This window comes from Clinocottus analis, unplaced genomic scaffold, assembly GCF_023055335.1.
Source record: "Clinocottus analis isolate CAN_PGR_092001 unplaced genomic scaffold, fCliAna1.0.p SCAF_19, whole genome shotgun sequence".
NCBI classification, from domain to species: domain Eukaryota; kingdom Metazoa; phylum Chordata; class Actinopteri; order Perciformes; family Cottidae; genus Clinocottus; species Clinocottus analis.
In genome coordinates, this window is record NW_027175920.1 from 9,160,274 (window position 1) to 9,175,126 (window position 14,853).

Sequence of the window (14,853 nt, forward strand, 5' to 3'; positions counted from 1 at the left end):
TAGAAGGTACGTTCACTCAATTCTGTGATTCACTTTGTGCGTTGCAGTCCATACATAATTGCATATGATTTTCTTGAGATGTGTACTTCCTGCCATCAATAATGTAGAGAACTTCGCTCTGTACAATTCACCTTTCTGCAGTCGTACTTTCTGTACTTTTGAAACATGAAGCACTTTATCCTTCCCTCTGGCAAGCCTTTACCCCGATAAGTATGTCTCATCTCAGCTCTCATTTGTGGTCGAAAATCTGTCGAAATATAGGAGACTGAAGCGTGGGGGAACTTTCAGTCTAGTTTTTTTTCTTTCTGTCTTGTCACTGTTCAACCTGGTAACCACAACACAGGAAGGCGTGTTAGATAGACAGGAAGGAGCTGCATGAAACTATCTCCAGCAACTGCATCGACTTATGACACGAAACGCTGCTGTGTATTTGTGTCTCGTTTAATAAGCTCGCTAGTCCTCCATCAAGTTTAACTCCATTGAGATTCCTCTAATTCACACTGCTTTTGTGAGGATTATGGCGTTACTGCATAAAACATCTGGGTGGCCAGTGTTTTATATCCTTTGACACATTCAGACAACTTCAACAAGCCCAAGGTGAGTCACCAGAGCTTTGTGTGCTGCACAGTGCTGTACATTATTGACCTTCACAGCGACAGAACAACTCGTAACTGTTAACTGCCCAGGACAATGGCAATTAAATAAATAAGTCTCTAAATAAATCTCTTTTACTCACTTCACCACAAGCGTCAATGTATCTGACATGCTGGCACATCATTGACTTGTTTTACAAACTGATCTGAAAGGCTTTTTTTTTATTTTTACTCCAGTATTGCCCTCATGTACCCTCATCATGCAAGGCCCAAAGCTACCTGTTTTTTTGTTGTTGTTTCTGTAGCTGGACGCTCGCCAATTTACACATTACTACAGTAACAGTATGTTATTAAGTGGTTAGGGCTATTAAATATGTTTGTGAACCTAACGGAAGCTCGCACACTGTGTTGAGTCTTTTAATCAGCTTCCTTTGTTGAAGCAATGTGTTCAGCACCACACCGCACAGGAAGGCATTTGCCATTTCCCGTTTTGTCTCACTGAAACCTCAAGCATAATTTGAACTTATGTTTGCAGTACTTTCACTGCATCTTCTGAATGTAGTCCTGATAATAATAATCATAATCATAATAAATCCTATTTATGTAGCTATTTCATATAAATGGATGCAATACAATGTGCTTTGCAAAAGATACAACATTTATATGAAGAAAGACACAATAGATGGTCTTGGGCCAGTCAATCATAGCTTCTCAGTTGTGCAGAATATAAGAGAGATATTTAAATAGACTGTTTTTGTTGAAATATAATTATATGCCATTGGATTGTCGAAACATTTTTACAGCTTCCGGCTGTGATAAATGGTAAATTCCTTGTGATAGTTTAAAGAAAACCTGCTTTTCAGGCCTGCAGGTTTTACTGCTCCGAGGGTTAAGATGTGTCTTGTAAATAATTATATACTGTAAATAAATATATACTGTCAGTGTATATGTGCAATAGCCATCCATTTAAATTGTTTTAAATTCATAATAGATCTAAACATTATCAGTAACAAATTAATAAGTTGTTTTTCGACAGACAAACTGACTCAGGATCGCATGACTTATCACACGTTATAAGCACAGTGGATTGTGAAGCATTAAGTGTTGGAAGTTATTGAGGGCTCGGTTAATATTCTCACCTCCCTCCATAACAGTCTTTCATGCCCTGTTAATGATAGTTTGACATTGGGGAAGTAATGTTATTTTGTATTGTGTTGACACAAACAGGGACGTCTGAGGGCATAAATTATCATAATGGAGAGGAAGACACATTATGATTCTATCCTGGACCGAAGCAAACGCATCACGTGGCAGGACGACTGCTACGTGGATCTTCAGTCTGCATCCTGCTCGCTCTCTTCATCAGCAGAAACCGAGGGTAAGAGTCTTCTGAGCCGGTTCATCATGTACCGCTGGCTTTGGAGTGGTGCATGTCAGAAGTGTGACAGGTATTTAAAGGCATTAACCAGTGTAAAAACAAAGCTAACTGCAACCAGCCCTGCCTTTTAAAGGGTGAATAAGAGAACGATGAAAGTTTACAAAAAGGATTTTGTGGTCCTGACAGTAAATATTCATTCATATAACCATTCTGCTACTCTTACCATGAATATTAAGCCACAAATGTGACATTATATTATTATCTGTAGAGCAACAGCAGTTGTGATTCAGGAAATCTAATTGAATGACAATTTTTTTCCTTCATGTTTGAAGTTTGGTGGTGATTCGAAGGCAAATATAAAGGACCAGCCTCCTCAATTAAAAGACAAAAAAAACTGCAGCGGTAGTTCAGATTGTGAAATTATAAAATGCAATCAGCAATGTCAACTTTTTCAAAGACAAAATCGGTTTTTAGCTCTTGTGTTTGTGTAAAATTGGTTTGAGTATATTTTATTATGAACTGTTGAGTCTGAACATCCAAGTGTTTTTAATATTTTTTTTACGTCATTGGGCTTATAAGTGAAGGGGGAATTCACAATGAGCAGGCTGAGGAATCATTATTTCCCTGAGTGCTTTCTATTCCCTCTAAAATAAGTTTTTCTGAAATCTTTAAATGGAACCTGGATGTTTGTGAATGAATCACTGAAGACCCTTCAAAGCATACTTGTGATGAGTACATTTGTATTATTAAGTGAAGTTTGGAAAGGCTGCGTGGGCGGTGTGATGTGGTTAAATTCTTCTTTGGCTAATGCTGTCTTCATATATTTCACAACCACTGATGATAATTGCAGGCCCGTGATAATTGCTGCAGAAAAGGTTAAAGTGCCGATGTGTTCAATTTAGGTCTCAACCTGTGATTACATTTACTTTTGGAGTTTAGAAAAATAATTGTGGAAAATCTTGAGCTCTTGTTGTTTTGGTCATTCATTTGGCTGTTGCTGGATGTTAAGTGCTTTACCTTGAATTGCTTCCCTCACTCCTGTGAAATGTGGATTGAGGCGGTACAAAATCAATTAATTTGGATGTATATTTTCCAACTGTACATCGGAAAGAGTTGTCCGGGACATTGTCTTCGTTCATTCTCACTAGAGCATCTCAGTAATCATTTCTTACAGGTTGTATCTGCACTGTTAAATGTTTTAGATCTGGACTGGATCCAAAAGCATCAAGAACAGCTGCAACGCTTCGTTACGACCTCCTTCCTGGAGGGGATGTTATCACACCTGAGAAAGGTGGATGTGCTGAGTTCAGCCGAGGAGAGCAAGATCAAGGAAGTGGCCCGACTGCAGGACCAAGTTAACGTGCTCACAACTATTGTCACTGGCAAGGACTCTCAAAGTTCGGATGCTCTGCGGGGCTTCATAGAGAGCTCGGATTCTCAGGTGGCCCAGCTCATCATGAACCACGGTAAGAGGCTTAAATGGGATTTGCTCTACGCGTATGTCTTTCTTTGATCATCTAGTCATAACCGGGATAGTGTTTTGATACATGAATTCTCTTAACAGCCTTTTAGCTCTTGTGTTTGTGTAAAATGTAACTCCTTGAAAAGCACTTTGCACCACTCTTGGGAGAAAAATGCTGTATGAATACAATCCATTTCCTTGGATCTCAAAAATTAATGGTCTGAGCCATTTCCATTTCTGCAGATTCCATGGTGAAGGAGCACAAAGAGGTGCTGTTACGTCGATATGAGCAGTACAGAGACAGAGATTCAGTCAGCTGCCCCAAACTGAACATCTCCTCGAGAACCTTACTTCTGGTCGATGGACTTTCCGACATCCAGCAAAAGGAACATGACTTAATGCAGGTGGGGGCGACTCGAGGCAGGAAAAGAAATCATCTGAGACAGCTGGGGCTGGCAAAACTCTTGGAGCCCCTGACACGAGTCAGTTTACCTCCCCGGGTTTCCCTCACAGTAGGGGTGGCTGGTATCGGTAAGACAACCTGGGTCCGACACTTCATTCGACAATGGAGCCAAGGAGCGATCTGCACAGACGTGAGCTTCGTCTTGCCTTTCACATTTTGTGAGCTGAACACACTGGAGAAGGTCTCTGCTGAGAAGCTAGTGAAAATGGCTTTTCCTCATTTAACAGATCCCAGTGTGGTGCTGAGCAGCTCCTGCCGCACACTGCTCATACTCGATGGTTTGGACGAGTTCCGCTACCCTTTGAATTTCTCCGATGCAGCTCCTTGCAGCGATCCAAAGAAAGAAGTGTCCATTGATGAACTAGTCACCAACATCATCCGGGGTAATCTGCTCCCTGATGTGGCAGTGTGGGTGACCTGCAGGCCGGGATTGGCCTCACTCATCCCTGGAGGATTGGTTGACAGGGTGACTGAGATCCCAGGATTTAGCCCGCAAGACATCCAGCTCTTCCTAAACCACCACTTCTCTGAAAGGGACTTCGCCAGTAAAATATGGGCGCACTTGGAGTCCCATAAGATCCTCATGGTGATGTGTTACATTCCATGCATTTGCTGGATCGTAGCTGATACTCTGACGTACATCATGCAGAGTGAAACACAAGAGAGCCTTCCAAGAACTTGTACTGAGCTATACGCTCACTTTTGTTCTATGAAAGCAGAAGTAGGTGAACCAAGAGGCAGGGAGACTGTAAAAATGGAGCAGCACCATGGGAGCAATCGTAAACTGCTGGGGAACCTTGGACGACTGGCGTTTTATGGGCTCCTCAAACACAAGTACACGTTCAGCGAGCAGGACCTCAGGGCCTATGGTATAGACCTGCTGTTGAGTCAGTGCAGTCTTGGTACTGGAATTCTTATCCGGGAAGAGTTGGCCATATACACAACATACCGCTTCACTCATTTGACTCTGCAGGAGTTTCTTGCCGCTACTTTCTACCATATGTCCTCCAAGCGGGCCATCTTTGACTTATTCTCAGAGAGCACCATGTCTTGGCCCAAGATTGGTTTCCAGAACCACTTCAGAAGTGCCTTTCAGCACTCACAACAAGCTGAAGACGGCCACTTGGATGTGTTTGTGCGCTTTCTGACAGGCCTGCTGTGCCAAGTGGCACTGAAACCTCTCGCTGGGCTTCTGGCCCTGGGAAAAGATGATGGAAATCAGAAGGCGTGGGCAGCAGGGTTCTTACAAGGCCTCTTGGTCAGCGGGGGTGCGGTGGTGTCCCTGCGTGCAGTCAACCTGGCTTATTGTTTACAGGAACTGCAACACACAGAGCTGTTGCGGAGTGTAGAGGAAGATTTACAGCTCTGTAGCCTAGCAGGGAAGCTAACACGGGCTCACTGTGTTGTGCTAGGCTACCTTCTGCATGTGTCTCCAGAGTGCAGTGAACAGACCAACCTAACAGGCTCTCTGACCTACGCAACAGTGAAATGTTTGCTCCCACAGCTGCTGTACTGCAGCTATCTCAGGTCAGCTTCACAAAAAAACAACCGTCTCCCTGAAAACTAAAACTCAGAGCAAAAATTGACAGGTAAAACTTCACCCTTTTCTACTCAACAGGTTAGAGAATAATCACTTCAAAGATGATGTCATGGAGTTGCTGGGAAGCCTTCTGAGCGCCAAAGACTGCCAAATCCAGAAGATGAGGTGAGAGCACACTTATTTTTCAGCAAACATCATATGAAGAAGAACATTGAACAGTCTAATAACTTGCCTGATTGCTCACATGATGGTAACACTTATTCAGTAGGATTTAGTGTCAGTCTTGTTTATAACAAGAAGACACTTAATAATATGTTGTACATGTGTGTATATGTGATGGTGACCTCATATTTATTCCCTCAGTTTGGCAGAGAATGTCATCAGTAACAAAGGTGCCAAATCCCTGAGTCGAGCCCTTTTGGTAAACCGGACGCTAACGTCTCTCAAGTGAGATGCCTTTGACTGATTACAGCTGAATGCCCATAACCTTTTGAGAAAACTGCTTCTCTTGCATGTTTCTTTAGATAACAATTTTGTCTCATTTACTGCAGCTTAAGTCACACTTTGTCCATGATATACTCAATTTTGTGTCTTCTTTACAAATATACATTACATAGTATTTCTATTGGGATTCTATATATCATCTAACCAGCTATTTGTTTATTAATATATAAAATAATTTAGTCTCCGGAACAACAACATCGGCTCGAAAGGTGCAAAGTTTCTGGCAGAGGCACTGAAAATGAACCAAGTCCTGGTGTCAATCAAGTGAGTAAATTTGCCATTGATTTTAGTTCATACAAAAATTATCCCACAAGATAACAATGTAACACTTTGGTTTGGTCTCATGGATCAATTTCCACCAATCCTCAGCTTCCAGAACAATGCAATTGAGGAGGAAGGTGCTCAGGCGCTTGCAGAAGTACTGCACTGCAACCGCAAACTAGTGTCTCTGAAGTGAGTAATGTCTGTCTTTCCACTGTGTTTTTTTGCATGTGTGTGTGTGTGTGTGTGTGTGTGTGTGTGTGTGTGTGTGTGTGTGTTCATACTGACAATAAATAGTATTTAGTAAATGTTTCTTACATGCATGTAATGATTCAGTTTACGGAAGAATACAATTGGAGCGGGAGGAGCCAAAAGGATTGCAGAGGCACTGAAGACGAACCGGACTCTCACAAAGCTGATGTAATCTTAAATTGATATATTTTGATCATTTGATATAATGTGCAAGTATGCAAACCTGTTTTTGCATTTAGATTAGATAAAAGACTACAATCTGTTCTTTCAACTTGTTTTGTAGATGTATCATTATATGTACACAGCAGCTCACTAATAGACTAACTTGGGGCTTAATTTGTCTATACAAAAGGCTTCATTTTAAGATAGCATGAATAATGCTGTATTACAGATCCAGTAATTGGGTGACGTACTGATCGTGAAGATTGATGATTTAACTTTCTCTTAATGTGTCCAGTCTTTCTCTGTTCTCACCTGCAGTCTTTGTAGTAACCAGCTTGGGGACAGAGGGACAATCGCCCTGGCAGAGGCTTTGACAGTCAACCACACTCTGCTCTCACTCCAGTCAGTACTTTGTTCACATGAGTGCTTTGGAGCATTATCCCTCACTTACTAATCAAACGTCTACTGCTAATGAATGTATTTTAACAATGTGGGTCGTTACACTTTTGTTCACATACTGTGCATCAATGACAGTTTGTCTTGAGAGTGATTTACTCCAGATGTGTTCAACCTTTCTTTTGGCAGACTTCAGAGTAACTCAATCAGCAACAGGGGGATGACAGCTCTAACCAAAGGACTCAGGCTGAACCGTGGCCTGATCTCCTTGAAGTAAGTATATAACTTTGGCTAAAACAACTCTGATCAGATTAAGAAAAGTGCCATCTCACATTTTCTTGACCCGAGTCAATCTTGTTCGAGTCCCTTTCTTAGTATTCATAACACTCTCATATCAATCCGGTAAGCATATTTGTTTTTTGTAGGATGGCACTGTAAGCCAATCAGAAGTAGCGCCGGTCATGCTATTTGCAATCTACGGAAAAACTCATTTGTCCTCAGTAAATGGAAAATGGACGTGACGTCCGGGCTTCCTTATGTTCCACTAGTTTAGGGTCATGTCCAATGTACACGCACCCACGGACTCACAGACTTTAGAGTGTGTTCCCGCAAAGTCTGTGAAGTACTGGTGTTGGCTGTTAAAAATAAATAAAATAGTATTATAAACAAAAATACTATATTTGTTATTATTTCCATTCTTATCTTATAATGTTGTGTTGACGTCGACAAGGTTTTCTGACTAATGTAAGAGAACACTGAAGTTCTGGTTTCACGTTGGCTCTTTATCCAGCTACAGTTAGCTACAGTTAGCTTAGGTTTAGAGCTTCAGAGGCGCTAATATTATATTTTGACACTGTTGGGCAGAGCCAGGCTAACTGTTTCACCCTGTTTCCAGTATGTATGCAATGCTAAGCTACAAGCTAAGCAATTGCTGGCTGTAGCTTCATATTTAATGTATTAACATTTGAGTGGTTCAGTCCTTTTTATCCTAAAACTAATTTTCAAATAAAGCAAATAGTGAGATTGTTGGGAAAATGTGTCCCTTATTTTCCTTACATGTATGTTTTCAGTTTAAGAGAGAACTCCATCGGGGTGGAGGGAGCAAAGAACATGGCCTATGCCCTCCATGAGAACAACTCTCTGCAGGACCTCGAGTGAGTCACACCTCATTAAAAGCATTGTGTTGAGTCATTCCCCACAGAGGCATAGAAATATTCGACTGTTCAGAAAATGTCATTCCCCCATACTGTGGTATGTCACTCTGGGCTATTGTATGATGGAAAACTGGAAAATCCTGTGAGATTACTGAATGATTTTTTTTTTGGAAGAATGGCGATATTCACAACAGAACTTCAACTCATTAATCAACTCGAGCTTTTATGATAATTTATATTATCAACGAGTTACTCAAATAAATTAAGTGAAATTTTCACAGCCGTGTGTTTTGTCTGCTTGAAAACCAACATTTTGTGACAGTGCTAGACTTTTAATCACTCAGAATTTCGATACTTTTATAACACCTAACTTGTTTTGGTGGGGATTGTGACTTCTACTATGTGTTTATTGGTGTGTGTGTGTGTGTGTGTGTGTGTGTGTGTGTGTGTGTGTGTGTGTGTGTGTGTGTGTGTGTGTGTATCTCAGTCTCACAGCCAACCTGTTGCATGATGAAGGGGTTCAAGCTATAGCTGGCGCAATCAAGGTCAATCGCGGCCTCACCTCTCTGCAGTAAGTGAAGCTTTCAAATACGAATGCAACAAGCACGCATGTAGACACACAGCTGAGCGAGTATTTCAAGCATCGCCAGCCTCGCCTTTTGCATTTATTGCCATGCAAAAAAACTAGATTTATTTGAACTCCCCTTTTTTAATGCTATTTGCTTACGATCAGAGCAAACACTACTTTTGCTGACAGTGATCACTTTATGAATTCAATTGTATACAAAAAAATACAGATTTTACTGTGAGGACACAGTTAATAATGTGTACTTCTCTTTCTGTTTTTACAGTCTTCAGTGGAATTTCATCAAGTCCTCTGCCACTAAAGCTCTGGCCCATGCACTCCTCTCCAACGCCACCATGCAGCTCTTGGAGTGAGGCACACAGTTCAGCCCTCAGCATCGTTACCCCATTATTTACAATGACCCCTTTTCCGCAGACTCGCTTTCTCTGTAATTAAATGTAAATGTGCCTCCCCTGGGTTGACATCATTGTGAGCAAATGATGAGCGACAGGATTCTATTGACTCAGCATGGTCTCATCAGTCACAAAAGAGTTCTGTGTCATTTCAGTCACAGATCTGTAATATTTACAGTTGTCACCATCTGTGTTTGTGTCTCCCTCTTCTCTGCAGTCTACAGGAGAATGCTATCGGAAATGAAGGCGTCATTTTTCTTGCCAAAGCCCTGAAAACCAACGCATCCCTGCATACATTATGGTTGGCATTACAGCCGTGTACAATGATTGATCAATATTCAGAGAATTCATTTCAACTCAATGACAGGAGCCAGTTTTTAAACACACACTTATAACTATAAAGTTAAATAAATACAAGTTGTGATTGACGAAAATCTTCCTACGTGTGTGACAATTTGTTGTTTTCTGTTGCTTTCACATGTGTTCACTGTTTTGCATGCTGTGTCTTTAGTCTCCAGGGAGTGTCCATGAGCACAAGTGGTGCGCTTGCCATGGCAGAGGCTCTGATGACCAACCAAACCCTGCAAACATTAGAGTGAGTCCAAGCACTGTCGTTTTGTGTGCGTGTGTTGAATTTCTAATTTTTGGCGCCGCATACGGGCTTCGTAAATGACACGACTGTATATTCACATCAACATGAGAACCTGACAGCTCTATGAATGCTATTATTGATTCAGCAGTAGCATACAGCAGCTCAGCGAACAGTTTTAATTTCTGCCAAACCACAATCGAGAGTTATATTCCAGTTTTTGTTTCATAAGGTATGTCTGGGATATTTCCGTACGTTACACAACAGCATTGCTTAGTTAATCTGTATCTAATGTTTACATGTTAGTAGTTCTGGTAGCCTTTTACATTAGACAACACTCTCAGCCCTGCAGGAGTCCTCTTTTCTTCAGCAACACCAGCAGAACAAGTCCAAGCTCTTTCTTGTGTCAAACTGTTCCTATTTTATTTGAAATTCAGTAGTAATAACCAAATTATGTAAAACCAGCAGAGCTCCATCTTGCATCTCAGTAGTATTTATGTTTTGCTCTTATTGTCAGTTATTGATTCTGAGTGAAGTCTTTTGCTTGAGTGTCAATCAATTAACCACAACAGACCAATGTTTTTAATCTTTTATTCTGTTCTTTATTTGATTTCCCATTTATTCAATTAGGGTTTAACAATATATAATTTGTGTCAATATCAATTTGTCTAGTGTAAGATTTATCATTTAGTGTATTGGATCACTGGCAGTGGGCAATTGTTTTATGTTCATATTGAATTGTTGTCTGACAAAGTACATTGACTTATCTGGTTTTTAATGAGTAATCTGTCCACACTTCAGTCTTAATTAAAAGCTCAACGTAATGTAAATGGAAATGCATCTTAGTCTGTATGTAATTACACAAACAATTTGGCCACAGCACAACGGAGGTCAGAAAAGAATGAGCCAAATAAGACAACAAAAAAGAACAGTTTAAGAGATGGACAACACAGTAGTGCGTAATGTTCAAGGGTTTCTCAACACATTGTGAAGTGCAGGCTGCAGAACAACACCGAAACCAGAAATAGTGTTGGGACTGAAGCTCTTTATGAACCCTTTCAAATTATTTCTGTTATGAAACAAACACAAGGCAGCTCACTGTGAAGCTGTCGATTTTCAATTCTTTTAATTGCAGACAGTTGAAACAAAACTCAAAATGATTTTTATAAATTGAGAGGAAGATTGGATCTGGTTCAATAAAAATCCCCCTCAGTATTTAGTTTTTCCATTCTGTCTCTAATCTTTACCACCTCTTATAATTGACTTTCATTGTTAATGCCAGTATTACACCACCTTAATTAGCATTTATGTACAACAACTATTGTTGTGTTACCTAATGATAGCAATTTTCCCACTGTTTCAGTCTACGTGGGAACACTGTGGGGATGGAGGGGGCGAAAGCTCTGGCTAACGCACTGAAAAGCAACCGAAGCCTCAAGTCATTGAAGTAAGTCCTGACTGGAGTTTGTTATGATCCATGTTTTTTTCTCATACATCCTATTTGACCTACTATACTGTGAAGAACATAGTTTACACAACGAAAACACATGGAGAGAGACGAAGGCAGAGCAGGAATGTAACACTTATTAATACATTGAATATGTGGCCGTAAACTCACCAAAATATCAGGTAGACATTACCCCAGTAGAGCTTTACATAGATAATAGTTGTTTGTTCCTATATTCATGTTCAGAATATTAAATACAGCTCCTTCAATGGTGTAAAACTAAAGTTTCAGTTCTTATCTTTTCAAACAAACATTGTTTTCATCGTTTACTTTAGCTTTGTCTCCAAAAGAGACAGCAAAAGTATACTAACGCAGGTGAATTAGCTTTGCACTATTAATCAAGCCTTCAAAATAAAATATATTATCTTATTATTTTATAATTATAACATACATTACTTAACTGCTGGGCACCGTAATCATAAATAATAATTCTGGTCCAGATTACATGAATATGCTACAAGATGGTCTGATGAAAACAAGACAAATATTTATCAAATTACTACAGTAAATAACATGTAAAAGCTCAAATTGGAGCCAAGTTTTAGTCTCAATGTTTGTCCACTGATAGTGACTGGTAGTTTAAAATGTGAACTTTTGGTTCAGTCCCTGTGGCTATAAGGTAGCTCCTATTGTCATATGTGCTGGATTTCCTATATATGTATATATATATATATATATATATATATATATATATATATATATATATATATATATATATATATATATATATATATATATATATATACATATATATATATATATATATATATATATGTATATATATATATATATATATATATATATATATATATATATATATATATATATATATATATATATATGTGTACTGAACATTTGATGAAAGAAAACAGTTGATGAAAGAAAATGTATTTTGAATGTCTGTGTGCACCATCAGTCTGCAGGAGAACTCTCTGGGTATGGACGGTGCCATATTCATTGCAACAGCCTTGAAGGGAAACCATCAATTGACATACATCAAGTAAGTATTATACATACATACTGTGTGTGTGTGTGTGTGTGTGTGTGTGTGTGTGTGTGTGTGTGTGTGTGTGTGTCATTTCAGGGACAGTTACATGCTGTTATTCAGCTTACAATAAAACCAGCATTTGTTCTGCAGTTTGCAGGGAAACGGCATTGGAGAATCGGGAGCAAAGGTCATATCTGATGCAATCAGAGCCAGCGCTCCGGGCTGTGTGGTGGACATCTGATCAAGGAACACAGCTCCTACTCAGGAAAGTCCGACATGTTAGTGAAATGAAATAACTATTTCACATGTTAGTCATAGTCAAATCTGTATATTGGTGCTGAAGATCACTCTGTAACTGTTTTACTGTGTTTTAGGAGATAGATATTAACATATTTATTAAGATATTATTATTGAGGGAGCGCTTGCCATGAGGGATGAACAAAGACTGAAGATATGCTGAGTGGCACCATATGTCTCTGTAAAAGACACACATCATCCATTCAAAGTGGAGCGCAGTCCTTTTATCTATCCTAATTCAAATTTAAATGTGTACATTTGCTCTATTTGCACGATTCATCTGGTGTACAACAATAAAGTGGACACCCCATTTACACAATAGTTGTTTTCTATTTGTCGTTTTAACAAGTGCAAAGATCTCCTGCTGATTTCCTGCTGTAGTGACGCCATAAAATTGATGATGAAAAGTACTCATGAATACATTAATCCATGGCTATTGACTGGCTCAATTACCTCTTTGTCATCTATTAGATTTATTATGTCTTCATAAGGAAACATCTTTATTCAAGAATTACCCATACGACCATATGCACAATTTACTATTCAGAAAAACAGAAGAAACACGGAGGCCACATTGAGTTGATGTAATGTCATGATACACAGCACACAGTGAAATGTAGCAATTGAACAATTAAAATAAAACAAAAGTAAAATGGAATAAAATACCAACACGAAGATAAAAAATAATATTATTTACAACATTTGAGACTTGTTGGAAATGAAGTGGTGTGTGTGTGTGTGTGTGTGTGTGTGTGTGTGTGTGTGTGTGTGTGTGTGTGTGTGTGTGTGTGTGTGTGTGTGTGTGTGTGTGTGTGTGAGACTTTCTCAAGGTTCGGCTAAGATGGATTTGCTCTTCAATCGATGAATACATGACTTTACTTTTTCTTTTTCAAATGAAAACTTCACTTTCTGGCACTTGTGGTTTGAACTGTGTAGATAACAAACTACAGACAAACATTTTAAAACTGGACTAGCAAAGACACCACACATTTAGCCGGACAGTGTAGCTTCCAAAAAGTAGCAAACCCCCCTAATAGACATCGTAAAAAAATATTTTTCCCCAAACTTCATCCACTTTGGCCACGCAAGCAGACTATGCTTGAACGAATGTGCACACCTCTATTTGGTGGCACCGATCTAGCAAGAGAGTCAAATCCAACCAAAATGTTGTGAATGCACCTTGTCATGAAGGTCATTGCACTGCCTGATTGGTTAGAAATGTATCTCTTGGCAATTGTGATAGTCAACCGCTTTTTCATTTGCAGAAGGGTTTATATCTCTCAGATGAGCCTTTACTGCGACTGCAATTCTTCTGTGACCTATGACCTCCATCTTACAGCAACAATAGTGTCCGACCTTATGGATCAAATGAATGTCTGTATACAACCTTACATGACAATCCATTAAATATTGTTATTGATATGTGAGAGCTCAAACAAGAAAACACACACACACACACACTTACTTGTGGCATTGCACATGCATGGCTCAAATCACAGACAGAGGTACACGTGTACAGACAGATGAGATGCACGTGTACAGCTCTTCATGTCCGTGGGAGTGGAAATAGAGATTGTGTTGTGTACACGTTGTCATATTGATTGAGATTTATAAATCATGTGTACCGCTTACGAATGCAAACTGTTCGAATGTTCATATTCCTGCGTTTTTTCATGAAGCCCAGGAGATGCATTTCTCCCACTATAATACTGCGGAGGCTTTTGACAGGAATCAAAACAAAAATATAATTTGTCTTTTGTTATATTTGTAATTTTGCATTCTCCCTATATTTCAGTTGTTGTCATTGGATGCATTCAACATCTTAAAATTGTATTCAGCCTGCACATCATACTCCACAAAATACCAAATAGATTGAAAGTTTTAATACATTTTTTGTGATTAGAGATACTTGAGCAGCCTCATGTCCAATTTTAATCATCATGGGTCATTAATTACCATATTCATCATTTTGACATAACTTTATGTTTGCAAATCTCAACACAAGCCAACTTCAGAGACACTTTAGGCAATACCAAACAGGGAGGGAAAAAAGGATAATGCCATTACTTTAAATGATGTCTTTAGTGGTGTTTGACTCATGCATTCTCGGCTATGTCAGGGACAATTCATCCAGTGTTACTGTATCATCAAATAGTGTGACAATGGTTTGCACATTCTGTGAGGGTTTCAAGTAGACTCAAGGGTTCAAGAGGCCTGAACATGATCCTCCACTGCTTTAGTGGTGACAGTTTGAGTGGGTGTGATAATTACTGTCGAAGAGCGTGAACATGTGTAGTTGTCAGAACATGAAGGAGTCCATATAGAAGCA

The 14,853-nt window shown here is 39.4% G+C and overlaps 1 protein-coding gene across 1 annotated transcript; it reads left to right on the forward strand.

Annotated features, from left to right (window-relative positions):
- Nucleotides 1-1,846: 1,846 nt before the first annotated feature.
- On the forward strand, nt 1,847-12,804 carry nlrc3 (NLR family, CARD domain containing 3). The gene is made up of 18 exons (XM_068583395.1): nt 1,847-1,971; nt 3,174-3,437; nt 3,677-5,423; nt 5,515-5,601; nt 5,800-5,883; nt 6,121-6,204; nt 6,310-6,393; nt 6,538-6,621; nt 6,934-7,017; nt 7,201-7,284; nt 8,082-8,165; nt 8,653-8,736; nt 9,017-9,100; nt 9,361-9,444; nt 9,655-9,738; nt 11,096-11,179; nt 12,156-12,239; nt 12,378-12,804. The coding sequence occupies exons 1-18, from the start codon at nt 1,848-1,850 to the stop codon at nt 12,466-12,468; spliced, it is 3,405 nt and encodes a 1,134-aa protein (XP_068439496.1). The 5' UTR covers nt 1,847; the 3' UTR covers nt 12,469-12,804.
- The last annotated feature ends 2,049 nt before the right edge of the window (nt 12,805-14,853 follow it).